Consider the following 2,682-nt stretch of genomic DNA (forward strand, 5'->3'; position numbering starts at 1 on the left):
CTATAGCACCAAAAAGATTTTCTCCTGAAAATTGTTCCAAAATACAGAGACATTGTTCCCTAGAGAAAAAGAGGTTTTTTAAAAAAAATGTCATAGTATACAATTTAAAGTAATAAATCAAGAAGAAAGTTATAGTTTAAGCCCGCATCAGATCACTTTTCAGTATGAGCAAAGGAAACACGGGACCTGGGTGCTCAGGCTTCATTGCATTTCTACCACTAACTAGCTGTTGGAATCTCAGACTCTCAGGGCTTTGAAACCTGTTCTGCCAAGCTAGTAAGTTCTGAGAATCAGCTCATCAAGAGACATCACATGTGCTCCTCCTTCAGATGGTGGAGTTGTTGCTGGGAGGTGGCTGCAAAGTCAAGCAAAACTACGGCTGTCCTCCTCATTTCCAGATAGGGCTGTGATTGGCTCTTAACAGTCTGAGGTGAGTGGGAATGAACATCCGTTCTAGGATGAAGCAGCTCAACAGGAATGTGGCTGTTTCATCTGGCTCCCCTTCGCTTGAAGACCCAAAAGGGAAAAGACAAGCTCCCCACCAACCACAACTTAGACCATTTTGGCTGGGGGATGGGGGGGCAGTGGTAGAACACTTGAGTATCATGTCCCTGGGTTCAGTCCTTAAAACTGCATGTAATAATAATAATAATAGAAATTATTTTTTTAAAATGCTTCTGGTGCCGGGCGTGGTGGCACATGCCTTTAATCCCAGCACTTGGGAGGCAGAGGCAGGCAGATCTTTGTAAATTCAAGGCCAGCCTGGTCTACATAGTGAGTTCTAGGACAGCTTGGGGCTACAAAGAGACCCTGTCTCAAAAAAGACACACACACAAAAAATGCTTCTGCTAGGTGTGGTTGCACACACCTTTAATCCCAGCACTTGGGAGGCAGAGGCAGATGGATCTCTGTGAGTTCAAGGCCAGCCTGGTCTACATAGTGAGTTCCAGGCTATCTGGGGCTGCAGGGAGACCCTGTCTCAAAAGACCAAAAAAAAAGCTTCTATCATATTAAAATTTTTATTATTTTATTGGGGTGCTGGGGACTGAGTACAGGGTCTTGCACACGAAATCATGCACTCTACCACTGAGCTATACCCCTAGCCTCCTGTCCATGGAAATATATTACAGCAGCTGGTATTATCCCAACTACAAACAGCAACTCTGGGATATCTCTAGACTCCTAAAGCCAAATTTCTCCTCATTCCAGGCTGGCAAGATGGCTCAGTGGAACCCACAATGTGTAATGAGAGAACCAACTAACCAACTGAACCAACTAACCAACTGCTAAAAGTTGTTCTCTGACTTCCACATGTGCACTACTGTAGCACACACACACACACACACACACACACACACACACACACGCACACACACATGATAAATTAAAAATGTAATAAAAATGAAAAACCCAGCATCTTTTGGAGAATATGAGGTAATCTTGTAAATAAGAAAAAAAACTTAAAATCATGATCATTGGAAAAATAGTTTCACATGAATCCAAGTTAGTTTCTATTTTTGGAAAATAGTCTGTCCCTGAAAAACCTATCTTGCAGACTTATGTTTGTTTATTTGCTTATTTATTTATTTTTGCAGTCCTGGTGACTGAATCCAGGGCCTCATACATCCTAAGCAAGAGCTCTATCACTGAGCTACATCCCCACCCGTGTTTCTTGTTTTTTTTTTCATTGTGTATCAGCATGTATTGTACCTTTCATATTAGTAGTAAAAATGACAAGAAATGCCACCGAAAAGTAAGACAATTAGTATAGTTAAATAGCCAACCACTTTAACTGTCCCCACCTTTCATATTAGTAGTAAAAATGACAAGAAATGCCACCGAAAAGTAAGACAATTAGCATAGTTAAATAGCCAACCACTTACTGTCCCCAAAGGAAGCAAGCTTTGACACTCACCTACCAAAGAACATTTAAAGTTTAGGCCTACTTCTTGGTTACATAATTATGAGTCACTGATGACTAATCCTTGAATAGTTTTGATTGCAATCTGTGTCCGAGGCAAGGGTAAAATATATTTAGCAAATGAGAGTCAACAAAGTATTAAGGACTGATGTCATGCAAGATCTCTTAAAAACAAAAAATGTACAGGATGAAAGCCCTGTCCTCAAGCAACTAGCAGGAGAGAAAACCAAGAAATCAGAGAAGGCAGTACGTACCTTGTGGCTTACAAAGCTCTCTGAGACAGCACTGAAGGTGTAATAACTGCAATAATCCAGAGATGTGTGTGATATACTGGAAGAAATGTAGTTAAGGTCAATTTTATCTAGCTCACAAATAACTCAGAAATGTAAATTGCTCCATTTTTTTTTAAAGATTAATTTAGGACTGACTATTAAAGTGTTAGATAAGCTTCCTTTCACCTAAAAATTTCACTTCTAGGAATTTATCCTAGGAAGAAAGGATATGTTCAAGAATGTTAATTAAAAAATTATGATAATGGGAGCCTGTGAGATGGTTCTTCCAGGAAAGGTGCATACCACCAAGCCTGCCGCCCTGAGTTTGATTCCTGGAACCCCTCGTAGAAAGAGAGAACCAAATCCCGAAAGTTATCCCCTGACCTCCACACGAGTGTCTGCACTCACAGACATCATATACACAGGCAGTAATGCTAAAATTAAACTTTTAAAAATTGGGATATTGTCTGGGGATGTAGTTCAGTTATG

At 40.3% G+C, this 2,682-nt stretch overlaps 1 protein-coding gene across 1 annotated transcript in view; it reads right to left on the reverse strand.

Moving 5' to 3' along the window:
- Nudt13 (nudix hydrolase 13) overlaps positions 1-2,251 on the reverse strand; it is a gene marked incomplete at its 5' end in the record, with an annotated part of 18,464 nt that extends 16,213 nt beyond the window's left edge. Inside the window, 2 exon segments of the mRNA XM_008836614.3 lie at positions 1-59; positions 2,176-2,251. Of these exon segments, the coding sequence (XP_008834836.3) occupies positions 1-53 (53 nt within the window).
- Positions 2,252-2,682: the final 431 nt, after the last annotated feature.

Source organism: Nannospalax galili, unplaced genomic scaffold, assembly GCF_000622305.1.
Source record: "Nannospalax galili isolate Female #2095 unplaced genomic scaffold, S.galili_v1.0 scaffold1437, whole genome shotgun sequence".
NCBI classification, from domain to species: domain Eukaryota; kingdom Metazoa; phylum Chordata; class Mammalia; order Rodentia; family Spalacidae; genus Nannospalax; species Nannospalax galili.